Source organism: Fusarium oxysporum, chromosome 13 (assembly GCF_000149955.1).
Source record: "Fusarium oxysporum f. sp. lycopersici 4287 chromosome 13, whole genome shotgun sequence".
In the NCBI taxonomy this organism is placed as follows: domain Eukaryota; kingdom Fungi; phylum Ascomycota; class Sordariomycetes; order Hypocreales; family Nectriaceae; genus Fusarium; species Fusarium oxysporum.
In genome coordinates this window covers 1,733,993-1,751,499 of record NC_030998.1, presented here as the reverse complement: position 1 = coordinate 1,751,499, position 17,507 = coordinate 1,733,993, and the positions used below count along the sequence as shown (strand labels likewise).

General features: G+C 47.9%; 6 protein-coding genes and 1 non-coding gene across 11 annotated transcripts; 4 read left to right on the top strand and 3 right to left on the bottom strand.

Annotated features, from left to right (window-relative positions):
- Window positions 1-189: 189 nt before the first annotated feature.
- FOXG_22637 (uncharacterized protein) lies at window positions 190-555 on the bottom strand (the record flags this gene model as incomplete). Its single annotated transcript, XM_018403041.1, has 1 exon — window positions 190-555. The coding sequence occupies one exon, from the start codon at window positions 553-555 to the stop codon at window positions 190-192; it is 366 nt and encodes a 121-aa protein (XP_018257768.1).
- Window positions 556-4,629: 4,074 nt separating this feature from the next.
- Window positions 4,630-4,745, top strand: FOXG_22636. The gene has a single exon (XR_001936446.1). It is a non-coding gene; the product is annotated as a 5S ribosomal RNA (ribosomal RNA).
- Window positions 4,746-5,129: 384 nt separating this feature from the next.
- On the bottom strand, window positions 5,130-6,228 carry FOXG_16933 (uncharacterized protein). Of its 2 annotated transcripts, none has more exons than XM_018396958.1 (2): window positions 5,849-6,228; window positions 5,130-5,779 (listed from the first exon to the last, which is right to left on the bottom strand). In XM_018396958.1, the coding sequence occupies exon 2, from the start codon at window positions 5,760-5,762 to the stop codon at window positions 5,259-5,261; it is 504 nt and encodes a 167-aa protein (XP_018257766.1). In that variant the 5' UTR covers window positions 5,763-5,779; window positions 5,849-6,228; the 3' UTR covers window positions 5,130-5,258. The 2 variants fall into 2 exon arrangements, with proteins under 2 accessions (XP_018257766.1, XP_018257767.1); XM_018396959.1 differs by having other exon boundaries at window positions 5,143-5,785; window positions 5,849-5,911.
- A 129-nt stretch (window positions 6,229-6,357) lies between these two features.
- On the bottom strand, window positions 6,358-10,435 carry FOXG_16932 (uncharacterized protein). 3 transcript variants are annotated; one of them, XM_018396955.1, is made up of 3 exons: window positions 10,096-10,435; window positions 7,317-10,031; window positions 6,358-7,266 (listed from the first exon to the last, which is right to left on the bottom strand). In XM_018396955.1, exons 1-3 carry the CDS (start codon window positions 10,152-10,154, stop codon window positions 6,705-6,707), a joined length of 3,336 nt encoding a protein of 1,111 aa, XP_018257763.1. In that variant the 5' UTR covers window positions 10,155-10,435; the 3' UTR covers window positions 6,358-6,704. The 3 variants fall into 3 exon arrangements, with proteins under 3 accessions (XP_018257763.1, XP_018257764.1, XP_018257765.1); XM_018396956.1 differs by having other exon boundaries at window positions 7,317-10,435; XM_018396957.1 differs by having other exon boundaries at window positions 6,358-10,031.
- A 2,773-nt stretch (window positions 10,436-13,208) lies between these two features.
- On the top strand, window positions 13,209-15,120 carry FOXG_16931 (uncharacterized protein; the record flags this gene model as incomplete). Of its 2 annotated transcripts, none has more annotated exons than XM_018396953.1 (5): window positions 13,209-13,428; window positions 13,480-14,236; window positions 14,609-14,853; window positions 14,904-14,975; window positions 15,031-15,120. In XM_018396953.1, the coding sequence occupies exons 2-5, from the start codon at window positions 14,194-14,196 to the stop codon at window positions 15,118-15,120; spliced, it is 450 nt and encodes a 149-aa protein (XP_018257761.1). In that variant the 5' UTR covers window positions 13,209-13,428; window positions 13,480-14,193. The 2 variants fall into 2 exon arrangements, with proteins under 2 accessions (XP_018257761.1, XP_018257762.1); XM_018396954.1 differs by having other exon boundaries at window positions 13,240-13,428; window positions 13,489-14,236.
- A 270-nt stretch (window positions 15,121-15,390) lies between these two features.
- FOXG_16930 (uncharacterized protein) lies at window positions 15,391-15,827 on the top strand (the record flags this gene model as incomplete). Its single annotated transcript, XM_018396952.1, has 3 exons — window positions 15,391-15,427; window positions 15,490-15,582; window positions 15,631-15,827. The coding sequence occupies 3 exons, from the start codon at window positions 15,391-15,393 to the stop codon at window positions 15,825-15,827; spliced, it is 327 nt and encodes a 108-aa protein (XP_018257760.1).
- A 517-nt stretch (window positions 15,828-16,344) lies between these two features.
- On the top strand, window positions 16,345-17,200 carry FOXG_16929 (uncharacterized protein; the record flags this gene model as incomplete). The annotated part of the gene is made up of 3 exons (XM_018396951.1): window positions 16,345-16,603; window positions 16,652-16,959; window positions 17,006-17,200. The coding sequence occupies 3 exons, from the start codon at window positions 16,345-16,347 to the stop codon at window positions 17,198-17,200; spliced, it is 762 nt and encodes a 253-aa protein (XP_018257759.1).
- Window positions 17,201-17,507: the final 307 nt, after the last annotated feature.

The window sequence follows — 17,507 nt, the reverse complement described above, 5'->3', positions numbered from 1 at the left end:
CCCTGTATTTCTTTGTAACTCGGTACCCAACTGTGTCGATTATCAGGTAGGGTTTCTGTTCTTGATGTTCCGGAACTTGTACTGGGAAGCAATCGTTTGCTATCTTATCTTGCTGGTGTCTCGAGCAGTAGTGTCGTGTGCATGATACCCATGATATCTGCTTGTGGTTCGGGTGATTAGGGTACCTCCTTAGGTCCTTTTCCGCTTGCATACGTTCTTCTGGAGTTGTAGGGTCTTCCAACATTTCTTTTGTGTACGCTCGGATGTAGATGTCGTCATCTTGTTCCGTGATGGCTCGTTCCCTGGCGAGTTCCGTATATTTCTGGTGTTTGTTGGTCCAGAAACGTTGGTTGAATTCATCGTATTGTGGTACGATAGGGGTGTTCCAGATTGTTTTCTCGTTCTTATTCCTGAGTTTCCTGGCGTCGGACTCCCTTTGAACTCTGCAGGATTCCAAGTAATTGGGATCATTGGTATGTCGGTTTGGTCGTCGTGAGGTGACTTTGACAGGAATGTTGTCGATTTCCTGGTTGACCTCCTTGGTACTAGGTTCATTGTCCGTTTTAGGGGCAATTTCCTTTCCCTTTCTGACCATAAAAATGGATTTTCCTTTGGTGGGTTGTTGGTTGTGCTCGGGTACTGGTACCCATTCTAACTCAATTGTTTTGTCTTTTTTGGCCTGTTGCCGTTTCTTCTGTTCGCGGTTGTTTCTTTTCTCTCTTTTTTCTTCCTTGCTTCGTGAATAGAGAACTTCTGTGGTTGGGGCCGTATGTCCTAGAACAGGTCGTTGTTCTGGTTCCAGTTTGGAATAGTATTTTTCGAGGGTTTCTTCTTTGCTAAGGAACGGGTCGTGTACATCGAGGGTTGGATCGAAGTTGTTGATGTACTTTGCTTGTGTCATATCGTATCCGTCTTTTCGAGTCATGTTGATGGTTTTGATTGCCATCTGAGGTTCTTCGTTTTTCTTGACCATGTTGATTTTCTTACCTTCTGGAACAGGTCTGTATTTTTGGTTAGTTTTGACGGGGTTCTTACATTCTCGTTCGTAGTGTCCTTTCTTGCCACAGTTGTAGCAAGTGACTTTGGACTTGTCTCGTTTAGTCATTCCTATAGCCATTGGTCCTGCTTCGGTGCCGTAGGACGTGTCAGTTTGTCGAGTTCTCCCTTGGTTGGCATGGTATCTAGGTTTATTGTCTTGTCGTCCCTTGTTTCCTCGTGAGTTACGAGTTCTCCATGCGAATTGTCGGTCATCGATTTTGACTGCCATATTGATGTATTCGACCAATGTCCTGGGTCGATCTTTCTCCCATAATTCTTGTTGGACTTGTTCTTTGAGTGCGTCGAAGAAAAATGACATCAATACGTCTTGGTCCCAGGGTAGCTTGCTTGCGAGTTGCAAAAACTCAACTCCTAGGGTAGATGCTGATCCGGTTTGCTTAAGTGTTTTGATTTTCCTTTCTGCTTGGCCTTTTTCGTCAATGGTTCCGAACGCCATTTTGAGTGCTTCTTCCATCTCGTGACGTCCGTTTTCTCCGAAGAGTAAAGCGGTTCGTGGTTGTAGTTTGTAAGGTGGGTTTGTCATGTAGTCATTCATGATGGGTTGAAACCATTGGGCTGCAGTTTTGATGAGTCTTCCTGCCATGTACATTACTTTGGCGGAATCGTTGCGAAACTGATTCGGATAGTACGTGATGAAGGCTCGGCTTTGAGTAAGGAACGTGGGTAGCTTGCTCGGGGTTCCGTCGAAGTACTCAGGCGGGCTAGGCTTGAGGACTTCTCCTGGGTCTCTCCCATTGTTGGCTGCCGAGGCCAGGTTGTACATCTCCTGCTGGGTGTTGTTGTTGCTCTGATTCTGCTGGTGCTGCAGAGCGGTGAATTCTTCCAGCATCTGTCGCATTTCGTTCATCTCATTGGTGACGTTCCCGAGCTGCTCGCGAAGTCGTTCGACCTCCGAGTCGTCGGAACTCTGGGAAGAGTCGTCTGCGTCGTCCATGTTCTGATCGGTTGGCGGGCGATTGACCGGTGCAGGGTTAGCAGGTGCTGCAGGCTGGTGACCCTGAAGGTTGGCAGCTGCGTTCTGCTGTTGGACGGGGTTGACGTTCGCAGACATTGCGTTTGTATTGCTCAGCGTTACGCGGTACGGTCTGAACAAGAGCTATCAACGTGTGACGGTTGGTTCCCAACTGTGGATAAACTAAGCCGTGCTAGGTTTATTGTTGGCAGATGGCGTAGGGCGTGATGCTGAGCTTGTCGAAGTGTCACGTCTCTTAATGGTAGATTCAATGCGTGTTAGGCTTGATCAATGTAAAGAAGTTTTATTGATAGCTGGTGAGCTAAGTTCTATCTACTGCTAAAGGAGTGTATATATACTAGAGGTCTTCGTGAGGACCGATAGTGTGCTGGCGTCGGTCCCCTCAGGACCGATATTGTTTATGCATCGGTCTGTAGGACCGTTGAACGAGAGTCGTCGGTCCTTATCTTATCTTTGGACCGAAAGTATTGGAAGGTCGGTCCAATGTGAGGTGGTGGGTCCGTTCCTGTGATTGGAGAAAAATAATGAGGTACACGTGATGTAACCGCTAGGGTCGTAACATTATATACTTATTTAACTTATATACTTATTAATTATACTAGTTTTTTAATAAATATTATATATATTTATATATTATTTAATATTAATTTTTAAACCCTTTTAATAAAGCTTTTTTTAAATTAACTTTTAAGTTTTTTTAACTTTAAAATAGCTTATTAAAGGATTATTATAATATAATTTAAATATATCTTTTTTTAAGTTAAACTCTAATAATATATAAAATTTATTCTTAAAGGAAAGAAAATTATCTCTTATTATTTATACTTAAGAGCTTTTTCTATTATTTACTTAAAATACTTTAATCTTTTAACTAAGAAAAGAAGTAATATCTAATAGCTTACCTAGCATATAATAATTATATATTAACCAAATAAGATTATTAAGATATACTATTATAAATACAGAGGGATAAAAATATAATAAGAATATTATTACCTAGTAAACCAGCTTAAGCTAAAAGATAAAGACTTAAGTACCTGCCTTTAACTTAGAAAGAGAAAATATATATTATAGCTATATAAATATATAGATTATAGATATATAGACTTATAGATAGAGAGATATTAAGGACTTGGCGAGAAAAGTATACCGCCGTAAGTAAGGGGGTAGAGGTTGCTAAGTGCTAGAAGTCTTGCTGTTTACAAAGAGATACCTTTAAATAACAAAGAACCACAAGGTATAATGAAAACCCTTCATTTCTCACAGCCTGTAAGATCTATGTGACTAAATCTTTCGCAATCAACGTGACCTATGAAGCACCAAGCGTGCAAGCTCCTCTACAAAGGACAACCCGTCGCTAAGCACACCTAATCCATGAGGTCCGTAGGTCAGATGAGTAGAGCTTTACTACGCAACGGGTGCTGTAATTCTGAGACTCACAGGTTTGATATAATTTTATGGGTCTGCGTGAGTCGGAGCAATGGGCTAAGTACAGCGAGTGATGCTTCGGTCACTAAGTATCACGAACAGTCAACACTCAACGACAATCAATGCAAAAACCGCACCTTAACAGCATACCACCGCAAGCCTGTGGGACTGTCATTGAACTAGTGACTGAACAGGAGAAATAAATCGCAGTACATAAACCCTCTCTCCCGACAGAAACAACAACTCCTCAAGCACGAGTGCTACCAACAACCAAGTACCAACCACCCAACCCAAAAAACCACGAGAAAGATAACAAAACACAACCATGTGCAAGATCAGGGACATTACCTATGTCTGCGGTTGCAGCAGCACCCCAAAGACTAAGCATGAAGTGGAAGAATGTGGAGAGAGCAAAGGAAGTCCCGAAACATGTCCCTTGCGATATCCTTCTCTCGAAGTCGTAACAGAGGACTGTGAGGCTTGTGTGGTAAAGAAGCAAGAGGAAGCGGCGAAAGCGGCCAAGAAAGATTAGCTTTGCGGGGAAGCGTGTAGCCGTGGTCTGACAGTTATTTGCCTTGTTTCACTGGACAAGTGCTTAATTTAACGAATTCCTATCGCGAGGGCAGTTCTCTCTATCGTATAGAGATATTTATGTTAATAAACTTGCACAGGACATAGCTACACTTGTCCTGTGTTGTGAAGTCGCTCGAAGGGGATAGGTTCTTGTCAGAGGTGAATGTTCCAAGTGATACAGCAGTATAGGCCAGAGAGTAAGAAGGCAAGAGACAGGCAAACACGAAAACAAAGCTCCTTATACCGGTACCCCCGAGGTTTGAGATCCAGCCGATGTCCCCATTGCTACCTTTTCAACCGACGCTCTGCGAGATGTACAGTCTCGCCATGGTACGTATGATATCAAGACGTAGGGTGAGGACTGTAAGTATAAGAATGATGTGAAGGAGAAATCTGGTGCCGTGATCAGGAACATTTCTGTGAAGAACACCCAGGAAGACAGGATGTTGAGTATTGTAAGGACCTTGGGGATGGGGTGCAGGTATATCATGTTGCTATGGTTCTCTGTGATTGGTGATTTACTTGTCTCCTAGGAGGGCTACAGAGGACTATCTGTCCGTGCTCTTGAGTCCCAACGGCAGCATATTCTGTCACATACGACCATACCTGCAGTAGAATACGGGATCCCGTCCGCTCTCCCATAGTCAAGCCTGCAAGGGGCGGATTAGTAGTTGGGTCGGTGACGACCAGCGAATCCCCGCTGTTGTATGTTTTTTTGCCCTTTCCACCGCCTACTGTGCCTTTATTTTTCTGGTTCTGTTGGCTGTAGAGAACATGTTGTGGTTGACTGATGATCTGGGCTGCTGGGTTGGTTGCGGGGTCGAAATCAGGGCTGGGCAAATCGGGAGGGGAGACTGGCCGGGGCTCATTTGTGAGAACATTGATGCGACTGTAAAATCTGAATTGAAATGATATGGCCTTCCCTATACCTGTTTCGTTGTAAAGTTATGCTGGTGAAGCCGAGTGAACTGCTACAGATAATGGAATCCCCACTCACAACCTGGATGGAACATTTTTCTGTGTCGCCAACAGCCCTTCAATTGTTCTTGGTCTACGCTTAAAGTGCGCCTCATGCGATGTCACTGGGAATCGTAAATGATTCAAGAGTTGGTCCGATCAATTGAAGTTGGCAAACTTGATCTTAGCTACAGGCAATGTCGGACATGCCATATCCTAGATGTCTTGCTTGTGCAAACCCAACGTCTACCGCCAAGTCACCGCCAGCTCAAGCGAAATACATGTCGCCCTCGTTGTTCTGATTTCCTCTCTTGCAGTGTCCGTTCTTGCATCCCTCGCAGTGGTCTTCCTCGTGAGGCGCCTTGGACTTGTCGGAGTACTTGGGTATCTCGACCTCAACTCCGTTCCACTTCTTGATGCGGTATGTGACTCTGTCGACGTAGGTCTCTTCTTTGAGCTTCGGCTTGCTCAGGTGGTTGCATTCGATGCATCGCTGGTGGTACACGCGGACATTGTAGCGGTTGCGGGAGTACTCGCGGATCGTGATGGCAACGATCATGCTCTTCCAGCCGCGAGAGTCACATTTATTGTTGTGGCATACGAACCGCCCTATGATATTGGTGTCGTAGGTACGGATGGCGCCGAGATCCTCGTCCTTTTCGAAGAAGGTGTAGTCGAGCTGGTCTTCCTCTAGTTTGTCGGCGACTCGGTCGTGGAGATCGGGGAACATGGACCACGAGCGGGGCGGCTTCTTTCCTCTCTTGCCTGGCATGGTGGGTCAATCGCTGGCTGTTTCTGGGTCGTGAGTTGGTTAGCGTTGGTGTCGCCTGGGAGTCGAAGCTTGGCCTCTCAACTTACCTGATGCTGGTTGTGTCGAGTGTGTCAGCGAGGCTGGGATGAGAAGAAAAGAACGAGAATCTTGGAAGGAGGAGATGAGAGGGGAGATACCAGAGAGAGGAGATGGCGAGGAAAAGAGAGGGGTGCAGCAGCTTGCATGAATGACGAAAGAGTAAACATCACGCACTGCCGCTCGCAGGTGCGCCAGTGCCAACGAAAATGGCGGTCACTTGTCACTGGCAAACAGCTGTAACATCAGGAAAATGCAAAGCGCCGCCTACAACTTATCACCGGCCGTTTGCACGACAAAATGCTGCCCTGAGAGACTCCCTAAATAAAACAGGGTTATTAAGAGTGGCATGGCAAACGATGGTGTTTCCCACCAGCCCCATTCAACAAAGAGTATTCATGAAAGGTGTTTTCTCTCGGGACACTGTTTGTTTCGTATCAGCGGCGCCTATTGGTTATTCACGTTGTGTTGGTCGGCCTCCCGCATTGAGTATCAACTCTGCGGCCGCCCAACACGACTTCAGCACTGAAGCGTTGGTATTCCGTGGCAAGTCAACCTTTTATCCATTGAATTGTTTATACTTTATCTTCGTCATCGTAACTTGGTATCTACCTGCCAGTGGCACGCTTCAAGACGCAGCATGGCTAGAGCTTCATTACAAAGTGCAAGCCTTGTCATATTTCTACGATACTTGCAGTTCATGACTGCATCATCTATCTGAGTTTTATACGCTCAATGTTGAGTCTTTGAAGGTCGCCGAGGTCGCTGGTAACACAAGTTAGACATATCTTTGTGTTCCCCTCCTGTTCTGTCGAGTTAGCCTGGGCAAATTCCTGGAAAATGTCACTTGTGTAGCAAATCTCCTCCTCAACTATTAATAACTACTTCCAGCTCACGCAACTTGACAGGTTTTGTAATAAAAATGTCAACACCGCTTCTTGTAGCTTCCTCCCGCGTACTCTCAGATCCAAGCCCCGTTACAGCTATGATCTTGGAGGCGGAGATTCCATTGTATAGCTCAAACGCTCGTATATGACGCGTAGCCTCTAGGCCGTCCATCACTGGCATCGATATATCCATAAGTACATACTTGAACTGCCCCGGCGTCTCTTTATACGCATTCACCGCTTCCTGCCCGTTTACTGCGGTGCGGTATGGCTTTTGGAGTTTCCTCATAGAGTGAGTTAGCATCTTGAGGTTTATGGGGTTATCTTCTACTAGGAGAAACTGTGGGGTCTGGAAGTAGTCTTGCGCTGGGACGAGGCCGCCCAGGGGGCTCTCTACGGCAGGGGTTGGTGGTTGGCTACATGATACCATGTCTGAGGGCGTTGGTAGTGGTATTGTTCCCGGGGTATGTGGATTGTCTTCTATCTCGGCCCAGAAGGTGATGGCTCTGGAGACTGCCCTTTCTAGCTTGTTCGGAGTGAGGCTTAGATCCAGTTAGCGAAATTGAGCATTTTACAAATCAAGATGACTCACGGTTGGGCAACAAAGTCGCATAATCTCGTGCGTCCAGTTGATACCTGTGCTGACTCATATCGTTGAACGACAAGTGCGTTGTTGCACACCACCAGCATTGGTGCATCGGGCCATGATTGTGCTAGTTCTGAAAGGTTGCTCACTGAATTATCCTGCACGATAACGACATCGGGAGCTAACCGTTCCACCCCTGACAGCGCGTCTGGTACCATACCTAGATGCTCGAAGCACAGCTCGTTCATCAAAGCTCTAGAGGTCATAGACCCATGATGTGTAGCTCCGAGGCTTTGAGGTAGGGCGGCCAGTCTGGCGCGTAGACCGTGGCATGGGCTCTGTTGATAGACCGCGAACTCGGATGCTGGAGAGCCTGTGCCTGGAAGCATGGGTATCGACACCGTGACTTTAGTGCCAACGTCAACTTGACTGTTGATGGATATCGTGCCGCCAAGTTGATATGTGATCCTTTGGACAAAACTGAGCCCCAGGCCCGTCCCGGTAGATAACTGGTCCTCTTGAGAGAAAGGCTTGAAGATGTTGTTCCGAAGAAAGTCCTCGCTGATTCCCCGGCCTGTATCTTCAACTGCCAGTTCGATCATGCGTTCGCCGCCCAAAGCACCTTGTGGCTGAGATTGTACCATCGAGACTTTGATGAAGCCTTGAGAGGTGTACTTTAGTGAGTTCCCGAGGAGGTTCATGATAATCCGACGGATCGCACCGGCCCGCGTTTGGAAGCTCCAAGAGAGCGTCGGGTCGTAGAGTAAAAAGATGGTAACCACACCGTCTTGAGGTTGGTTCCTCTGGTCGATGGCTTTTGCTTCAGCGGCTTCTATGGAGTCCATTCGTCGCATCACTCCAACGTCGGTGCTTGTTCTGCTCTTAGAGGGACTGAATATGTGAGCGATCGATGCGTGCTGATAGCTGTGGCCAGCATAAACACTCTCCACTACATCTTCGGCGATCTGGTCCAGGCGGACCGTTTTGTTCACGGTTTGCTCCCTGTTCGGGGGGACAATGCCCATCTTGGATCTTTCTAAGCTGTCGTCGTTCGTGGTATCTGATCCCATCGACTGATTCACCTTGGTGAAATCCAGTAAATGCTCTGTGGTGTCGAGCATAGTACGACAGCATGTCCCAATCAGGTGAGCGATGTTCTGCTGCGCTGCACCCAACCCAGAGTCATTGAGCAGTTCGAGGCCTAGCGTGATTCCGTGGAGCGGCGAGCGTAGTTCGTGAGATATCGAACCTAGAACGTCTGACTTGGCCTTGTCGGCCGCCAGGGTTTCTATCTGGAAGGCCTCTGATGCCGCCAGTATTCCGAGGGCCCTGAAGAACGGCAGTTCTCCGTCTCTGTCGGACTCACGCCGAGGTGCCCTTGACCAAGCAAACCCGCCGATGGAAAGTAAGCCTTTGAGGGGGTCCCATATAGGGATGAAAGCTACATATCGGGCTCCGTTGAAGGCTTCCTGTAGTTCCCGCTTCTCATAGCTTTCATGGTCGCTTCTTGGAGGGGCATTTTGTTGTGATGGCTGCTGCTCTGGTTGGCTAAGATCTGAGCCAAAGTGTCTCGTATTATGGGTGAATGATCGCTGAGCTTGTGAATCAAAGTCAAATATGTAACCTTCAGGGTATCGTCGAAGCATGTGAGAAAGAAGCGCTTGTGAAATGTTGTTGACGTCTTGAGTGGAGTTTGAACCAAGGCCGTTGGAGGATCCGAGTAATTGGCAAGGCGGTTGGAATTTGGCAGTGGGGGGTTCATTTACACTCGCACTGCTGTAAACGCGTGGAGGTGGACATGACCCATCGAGGGAGAAGTCGCACTGAGATGCTGTTTCGGGTGAGTGGACTAGAGGGAGATCCCGAGAATCTCCTCTGAAAAAGGCGCAGTAATCTGCGTGGAGAGCCTCTTTAATAACAGTTGCTGCTATGAGAAATGGATATGATGGCGTGTGTTCCTGGCTTTGGTAGTTAGGAATCTCCAGCGGTGCATGCCCATCATTGTTTTGCGTTTGGTCTCCACTTGCTTGATGCTCTGCACCGAGATGCAAATCTTGAAGTGAACCTTTGCGTGGAGTCAAACCCCTCTCAGTGAACCTCTGAAGCCCAAGGCTCATCGCCGTGCTGCGTTTTAAGGAATGCTTGATTCGATTGCCCTCGAGGTGATCCATGATTGTTTGCGACAGCCCTCGGAGGACATTTGAGTGTTTCTCTTCCCAGACCCCACCAGGCGTAGAGTTCATGACGCACAAGACTCCAATGTTGATGCCCCGAGGAGACCGTATAGGCACGGCGGCGTAGAACCTGGCGATGCTGCCAGGACGGCAGTATGGGCTGGCTGCGAACCTCGGGTCCGTGGCCAGATCCTGGACGGCGATGACCGGTAGCTCTTGCGACGTAGGAGTATCTAATGCCTCCTCGGTAGCGCGTAGGGTGTAGTGGCAGACGCCATCGGTGCGGGGGATATACGTCCCGCAGAGCAAAAGTTCATCGTCGCTGTTGTCCAACGATGAGCTGTTTATGAGTGACGTTGAAGGTGTTGCTTCCGCGACTATGTACTGCCTGGTCTTGTCAAATAGCGATACAAGCGAGCGCTCTGTTTTCGTCTGACAAGTTGCCAATTGTGCGAGACCCGTGAGGACAGAATCCGGCGACTTTTCAGGCCCCGCAGCACTGATCTGGCTGAGAGGCCTACATGTTGTGCGCAGCAATTCATCGTACCTGCGAAGTCATGGTAAGTACCGCAATGGCGTGTTCATGAACAGGCTGCGATAAGAAGACGTACCGAGAAGTCTCATTCTCACGCCTGTCTTCAGATATATAAGGGTCCCTGGCGCCCGACATTGTCCTGTTGGATTGACGATAGGCTTGAAACTCGTCGTCGAACTGAGGGGAGGCAAAGGCGCGGGAAAAAAGCCCAAGGGGAGAATTAAGCAACAGTCAATCGGAAAGCTTCTCTTGTTATCATTGGATGTGTCGCCACCACGACGGAAGCTAAGGGAGCATTACAAGAGATGATTGGCCATGGATGAAGATGCACTATGCCGGAAAGGATGAGCAGAAAGTCTGGGCCCGGGCCGTAGGTAGAGTCTTTTGACGGTCTAGAACGTTGGCCCAGGGACACTAAAAGACGTTGAGCTGAAGGAGACTCTCCCGCGTTTGCCGAGCGCGTCCGTCCATGGTCTTTCCGTCAAAATCCCATCCGACCATGGTGGCAATTCTTCGCAGTTACTACAGGAATTCGCCACAATACCACGGCTCATCCAGCTGCCTAATACAAAAGAGAAAAAAACTGCTTGTTCAAGTTAGTCTCTGTTCAGGGACAACGCACTATGCCACAGGTAAATGTGGCCTGTTCCGCACGCGGAGCTACCCTCCGGCTCGCGCTACAGTCAAAGTTCAGGGCACAGAAAAACCTGGTTTTCTTCCCCTTACCCTATTTGTTGGGGGGTCATAATGCAGTACAGCGAAGCAAACCACAAAAAGCCATTTCGTCATCCAGAGCTCATAGATTCAAAGGAGACGAGGCCCCCCTGAAGTAAAGCCAAGGTTCCGGAGCCCTCTCCGTCGCTGTCGCTTGTCTGGTTGGTCCAGGTGGATCACATTCCCTTGCTAGTGTCTTTCGTGAGACCCTGAGACGCATGGACCCTAGAACCCTTTTGGACCCCTAGACCCTTGAGAAATATGGAGACCTCGCTGTCTGTTTGTCGCATTGTCCAAGTCTCCATATTCACAAGATTTTGAAGTTTTTATCATCTTGTGCCTAATTCCGAGGCATGTTACTGAGAAGCTATAGTAATTATTCGTGTATTACATGTATTGCTATTGTTGCCTTTTGATAACTCATATGCGTAAAGAGACCCGGAACTCCTTTCCTTTCCTTTTCTTTTGCTCCCTTGCTTAAACAGACATATAATCGTAAAAGTAGATACATAACACAGTCCCCAAGAGCTCGCAATCACACCACTGCATTTCTTACAGCGAATTTCTTGTGGACATTCGTGCTTTAGTCGGAGCTAAAGCAGTGACTTGACGCTCCGGCGTGGTGTTTCTGTTGTCGTTTCGCATATATTAGACCACAGAAATTGCATAGCGTTCGAGGTCCTGACGGGCCCTGACGCCATTGTGGCGTCGTGTTAGTATGGCAGGATGTGCAAGACATTTTGGCCGGTAGGGCATTCTCCTGCCAGCGCCACATGTCCTGTCGGTGTTGGTGACATTGTCTTGACTGGTAACTCTTCCGTCGGCTCCTCTTGTGTGAGACTCCTAGATCTTGACACTTGCTGATAGTCCCCTGTTGTGTGCTTGTGTATTGCGAACGTGTGTGTTGCGAACGATGCAGTGTTTCTTGATCGTCATGTAGATGGCATGGCGCATCGGCGTGACATGTACTATGAGAAGATTCTGTCTCGTTGGATAATGTAGACGCTATAGCCGATGTTTGGAAGACACTGACATCGCCGAGCGGATGGCCAACGCATTCAGATGATTGGACGCCATGCTGGTTTTGTAAGTAAACGTATATAGTCTTGGTAAGTGTCACTTACTTGTATATGTGCCTGTTTGTGTTTTGATCTTGTCACGGGTGATCTTGATGATGAGCCGACTTCTGTGCGGGAGGGACGTTGTTGCTGACAGCGACGACGTTGACATCGAGCTCTCAACTGTACCGGCTGACCCGGTGAAGCGGGACAGGGAATAAGATAGGGTGATGTGAGTGAATACATGGCGTTGTGGTATGGCGATCTTGATGAAGCATGAAAGATCCGGGGATCGAGCTGTTTTTTATCTATGTACTCTGGTGGATTTCGGGGTATCAGCAGGGTCCAGCACCTCCACAAACCCAACTCGTCCTCTATGATGTCACCTCCATGGGGAGAGGATACTCCGTACAGTACAAATACAATACATGGATGTACCGCTCCACAGTGGCTGGTTTGCCTTGGGTGATACCATTTGCTCAGGATCTTATGGTTGGTGCGATGTGCACTGAGCACAGTGTTAGCCTGGATCGAATCTCTACGGTCACGCCCTCCTAAGGGTATCGAAACGGAGTTCAAAAAATCGTATCAAAAAGACCGGCAGGGGCAGCGGAGACAATCCTGTGCAGGTCGGCATAGGTATTAAATTTCTGTCAGCATAGCTGCCGGACGCTAGTGAGTCTCGTGTCTTCTTATACCACAAGGAGAGGCAGACGTAAGTGCTGTATGTGAGTAAGAAGGATCATTTAATTCTGAAGATGCAATACTCATCCGTACAGGTGAGTACAGTTTACGCCCGTCTCGGAGATAACACCCCAAGGAGGACGGCGGATATTATAGGCCCAAGCCCTGACCCTAAGACACGTTTGGCTTGGCACCTTCTCCCTCTCTCATACGACAGCCAATAAAAATTTCTCTGCGGATATTTATGTAATTACTCCATTTCTGTTAATTCCGCCCATTGGACCAACAGGTTCTCAGAGTTAAGCTTTTTAGACGTACTACGGGAATTAAGCGCCAACATACGTTAGTGCGCACTCTTGCACTAGCTTGACTAGGTCGGATGTACCTAGCTCCGTGAAGCACAGTAGACAAAAGTCGAGTAACAGACAACGCGGCTGCTCAGGAGGGTCGGCCAGCACTGTCATGCTTTCACAGTCGGCCAGTATCTGCTTCCATGCTATGCCTAATCAAGAGTGTTATAAGACTTGGAAGTTGGCCGATGTCCAAGAATATAAACCTAGAACTAGTGTCTGAAAAGACATTATATGCCTGATGGACCGTAATTCATCGCTCATAATGATGTAGCCCCGGGTCGATCCGGTCCCTGCCAAATCCCCACGTAATCCTGATTATCATTTCCCAGCATGGAATGGCACATGTGACCCTGCCCAGCCTCTATCCCTCGAGCATCTAAAATGACCCAAACTCAATTCTTTCCCCGTTCTCTTATTTCTGACATGCCTATCATATCACATGGCATTTTCAGATGCCTATTGTTATTTCCCCATTTCGGCGCATTCACAGCTAGGATATGCCTGTCCAGCAACAGCAAGGCCGTCAGCTAAACACCAACCTTTTGATCCACGATATATTCCGCGGCGGCGACAACACAACCGTTCACTGGGAACCAACTTGTAAGAAAGCACAAAAACAAATCACTGCCGTCCCATAGCTGACAAGTTTAGCTCAACCAGTCGCTGTCGCGTGGCCTATAGAATGTCTTGTGTCTCATGAAGCCAAACGCCACTGTATAACACAACAAGATGTAAACAACCTCGTGGACTTTGGCAGCCTTGAATACGCGGGCGAGATCAAGGATCAGCTCGTCTGTCCCATATGCATTGGCATTTTTGTAACTCCAGTAATGACGCCTTGCGGGCACCTTTTCTGTCTGGAGTGCATACAGAAGCATCATAGAAACATGCCAGTGCTGTCCGCTGGATAGGAGGAGGCTTCAGGCGAACAGAGTACGACTCGCGCAGGGCATAATGGATGAGGTCGGAGGCTTACATGTACTGTGCCCTAACTCCAAGCTTGGATGTACCCGTGAGATGAGGCGGGATTGCTTGGTCCAGCATTTGTTATCCTGTTACTATACGGCTAATACCATACCGGCAAGGAGTAAATCACAAATAAATACAGATGTTCCCTGACACAAACCTTTGTAAGTGGTATCATTCTACACGCCTCTTTCTTTCTCCCAGTGGGATCGGTGAAAACATTTCGAGTTAGTGTCACTACATAGTTGTCTTTGGTTTCTGCAGAGGGCGGCTTTTACGAACGCGAATCAAACAGTGCTAACGACAAGTTGTTCATTACTCTTTGTGATGACAATTTTTACAAGGATTGAATGGACACAAACTCAATAAATTCCCGTAGAGCAACCCCCGAATATTGCAATGACATTGACCCACTGTAATAATGCTCATCTTCCTCTACGAAGTAAGTGGTTACAGTGGCTGAGCAGTTAGATTCCCGCTTACTTGCGGGCCTGCTGATGCCTGGTGATATCGTCCTCGAAAGACAACCTGGCCCTTCAGTACTGAGCGAACACAGCTTTGTGATATGCTTCTGACAACGAATCCTTACGTATATTACGAACCATCATTTCTCAGTGACAAAACTTGTCATGGGCGCTACAGTCTCTCAGCTATGGGCTCCAGAGCCAATTGCAATTGGGTTCATTGGTCTTCGCTCAGCGGGCAAAACGACGATTGTGCACAAACTAAGCGGGAACCAGGAGCCAGCGATGCCATCTGTCGAAAGCGGGTCTCCCTTTCCTACGAGTGGGAGTCATCATACTGACATCAATAGCTGTCGAGATCACTCCTGTGTTCCAGGGCAGCCAACAGTTCAAACTCTTCGATTACGCTGGACACCCTCACTGGAGGCCATGTTGGAGAAGTTTCATGTCCAGGCTCCGAGGCGTCGTGTTTGTTATTGACAGCACAGACAGGGATGCCCTACAGGAAGCAAAAGCGGAATTGGTCGGATTGTTGAAGGAAGAAATGCTTGAACAGCAGCCATTTTTGGTGCTTGCTAACAAGCAGGATGATCCAGTGAGAGAAGCATCCTGACATGTGTCATCTTGGGAACTGACATGAGACAGAAAGCCATGAGCGTCGCGGAATTGACTGAATATCTCGATATACAACAATATCTTGACAAATCATCGAAATGCGTCAGTACCGGCCTTACATCGCACTTTAAAGCTGATGCTAACGCGTAATTTACAGCGCGTTCAGCCCACGAGTGCCTTGACTGGGGAAGGGTTGGCTGCGGGTCTGGACTGGGTGCGAAACGCATTAAGAGAGCATCGCGAATGATGTATCTCACTAAAATACTGTTGATGCGAGGATATTAAGGAGATACCTTTTATTTCATCATTCAGAGAACCACGATGTCGTGATAACGCATTATCGATACGCGACCGCGTTCGCCAGATAACATTCGGAACCGCATTTTTCCGGGCTTATCGTGTCCATTTGTCAGCCAGTTTCGAAGCTCAGCCCACCAAATGCCGCTGATGCCGACAAGCCTCATCAACCCAAAAGCTTGTTTCCAGTGTATCATTGATCGCCATTGACGTCGTAAAAATGGCTGAGCACCCTTCATTCACTCTCGCCGGTCTTCGTAAGTCACCCCACGACCTCACCATGTCATCTGTACCCCAATTGACCATCCTTCATCTGCAGTTGCCGCTGGCGGTACAGCTGGCTACATCCGCACTCGCTCTACGCCTTCTCTCGTCGCTGGTCTTGGTCTCGGTGTCTCATACGCCTATGCTGGTAAGCGCTCTTCTTCCTTACGAGGAGTCTAATGCTGACAAGATGCAGGCTACCTTCTCAAAACCAACAAGGACTACGGATCTGAGCTTGCTCTCGCCAACAGTGTCCTCTTGACCGGCTCAGCTGTGCCTAGAATCATCAAGACTGGTGGCCGAGCTCCCGTACCGCTTCTTCTTGGTGCTGCGGGCGGACTTGCGACATATTACTACCAGAAGAAGTTCCGTGAGTTTCGATATGGAGTCTGAGAGCGTTGAGCATTGGTGGATCGATGGAGCAGTGGCAAAGGAACAATATCTCATTGTAGAATACTGTACGATATAGACAATCTGTCCCAGGAATTATGTAGTTTATGTAAGATCCAAGAGACTATTGATAGTTGGCACAGAACAGGATTTATAATACATGCTGTGAATCTTAAGCAATGTGACTCGGGGTTATCAACGAAGTCCTGTGATACACTCCGTAATTTCCGGAATGAGAAGTACCTGTGCGATATGGGTATTACATCGTCATCCTCTATGCAGAGTTTGACCACGCTTCTCAAGGTTTCAAGAGCGCGGGCGTTCAGATGGTTACCCTACGCTAGCCAAAAATAGCTCAGACGTGTAGGCCGAAACTCACACTAACCTAAGCAAGAAGTTGTAAGTCTTGGCATTCCATGATGCTTAGTAACTAACGAAACATACACTCCGCCTCCAGTGATCAAACATTCCGTCGACCCAACTTCTCATCTCCCGGACTGTACTGAGAATTAGAACCAAAATGCCGCGTAACTTCCAATTCGTCACCGTCTCTAACCCAACAGAGCCTGTCCCCTCTCATGTCCGGAGCTTAACTCGCTCCCATGCGGTTCGGCAAAGACATGCCAAGGAGAGAAGACTACGAATGCAGAAACACCAGGAAGACATGTCCAGAAATGCGGAGAGAACTTCTTTGAACAAGCTCCTTGGCTATGGCCGTGATCCATTTGTCGCCCTTCCGAAACAACTCTTGTCTCACGAGAACTTTCTTCTCAACCATTGTATGTCCGTCCCTTGGCTTATGCCTATCCACTAACAACACTCTAAAGATATTCGTGTCGTCGTCCCACATAACGTCAAGACATGCCGCCTCTTCAACCAAATGAACGACCATGAAGGACGGGTCATGCGCGATTGGGTCGGTCTCGCCATCACAGACAGCGATCTTCTCTGCTCCATCATTCTCCTCGGCGCATGCCGTCACATCCTTATCAGCAATCCCAAGTCTGGTTTGACTCAGGTCGCATTACAGTACAAATACAACGGCCTCAAAGCACTGCGCCATGCCGTTAGTGGCGCTTCACCGACTGTTAATGCGTTGACTATTGCAAAAGCTTGTGCTATGGCTTTGGATGAGGTAAGTTTTGTGCTATGTGAAGAGGTTTCGTCTAATAGATGAATAGGTTAACTTTGGTGAGGCTACTGTTGCGAGACAGCATATTCAGGGTGTGTTCGCGATGATAGAAGCTGCAGGGGGTTCTCAGTGTCTTGATGGGACGGGACTGCTGAAGCGCATGTATCTTAGATTTCTCGAAATGCGGGAAGGTCCAGAGCTACAGTTACCAAAGGGTATTGCTTACTCCAGCCACTGCTGGTAAGGCACCGTAGAACGCATGAATCAAGTCTTTGCGTCAGCTTATGTTGAAAATACATATAATTACAACAGACAGTCTTGCTGCGACATGTAGTCTTCTCTGCAATTTCGTATCAGTGGTCCTAACGGTTGTTAGTGTCCACTTTGCCAAGCCTTATGACTTCCTATTCAGGTAGAGAATGCCGGCACCGAGAATATGACCAACAACACATATCAGTTCAGGCCATTCACAAGATCATTTCTATTCTTTTGGTTTCGGTGAGCATGTTTCCCTCATTATCAAGCATCAGCTGGTTTGTAAGCTCTCTCAT

What these genes read in the sequence shown, in the direction of transcription:
- FOXG_16932 (XM_018396955.1), bottom strand. Translation starts at nt 10,154, where the DNA reads ATGTCGGGCGCCAGGGACCCTTATATATCTGAAGACAGGCGTGAGAAT. An exon ending in CGTGAGAATGAGACTTCTCG is followed by an intron (nt 10,032 to 10,095) that starts GTACGTCTTCTT and finishes ATGACTTCGCAG; the next exon opens with GTACGATGAATTGCTGCGCA. An exon ending in TGCGACTTTGTTGCCCAACC is followed by an intron (nt 7,267 to 7,316) that starts GTGAGTCATCTT and finishes ACTGGATCTAAG; the next exon opens with CCTCACTCCGAACAAGCTAG.
- FOXG_16933 (XM_018396958.1), bottom strand. Translation starts at nt 5,762, where the DNA reads ATGCCAGGCAAGAGAGGAAAGAAGCCGCCCCGCTCGTGGTCCATGTTC.